Raw genomic sequence first — 679 nt, forward strand, 5'->3', positions numbered from 1 at the left:
CCCCTCCTCTTTTTTTTTTTTTTTTTTCGCACGGCGGTCGCTCCCCAGCTACAAACGGGTTTTTGCCTCGCTCGCTCCCCGTCCTCCCGGGCTCCTCTATGTTCGATTCTTTTTTCCCGCCTGGCGCCGGTGGAAAATAAAAAAGCCACTTGAATGTACAGCATGATGATGGAGACGGACTTGCACTCCCCCGGCGGAGCCCAGGCCCCCACGAACCTCTCGGGGCAGACCGGAGCGGGAGGCGGCGGCGGAGGCGGCGGCGGCGGCGGCGGCGGCGGCGGCGGGGGGAACAAAGCGAACCAGGACCGGGTCAAGAGACCCATGAACGCCTTCATGGTGTGGTCGCGGGGCCAGCGGCGGAAGATGGCCCAGGAGAACCCCAAAATGCACAACTCGGAGATCAGCAAGCGCCTGGGGGCCGAGTGGAAGGTCATGTCGGAGGCCGAGAAGAGACCCTTCATCGACGAGGCGAAGCGGCTGCGGGCGCTGCACATGAAGGAGCACCCGGATTATAAATACCGGCCCCGGCGGAAGACCAAGACCCTGCTCAAGAAGGACAAGTACTCGCTGGCCGGGGGGCTGCTGGGCGCCGGCTCGGCCGCCGGGGGCCCCCCCGGCGTCGGCGTGGGCATGGGGGTCGGCGTCAGCCCCGGCGGCGTCGGGCAGCGCCTGGAGAGCC

The 679-nt window shown here is 66.6% G+C and overlaps 1 protein-coding gene across 1 annotated transcript in view; it reads left to right on the plus strand.

The window, feature by feature from the left end:
- The first annotated feature begins 153 nt into the window (after positions 1 to 153).
- The window catches only part of SOX1 (SRY (sex determining region Y)-box 1), a 33,654-nt gene continuing 33,128 nt past the window's right edge, over positions 154 to 679 (plus strand). Inside the window, exon 1 of the mRNA XM_010575793.1 lies at positions 154 to 676. Within this exon, the coding sequence (XP_010574095.1) occupies positions 154 to 676 (523 nt within the window). The remainder of the gene's footprint in view (positions 677 to 679) is intronic.

Source organism: Haliaeetus leucocephalus, unplaced genomic scaffold, assembly GCF_000737465.1.
Source record: "Haliaeetus leucocephalus isolate CR32 unplaced genomic scaffold, Haliaeetus_leucocephalus-4.0 Scaffold495, whole genome shotgun sequence".
Classification (NCBI taxonomy): domain Eukaryota; kingdom Metazoa; phylum Chordata; class Aves; order Accipitriformes; family Accipitridae; genus Haliaeetus; species Haliaeetus leucocephalus.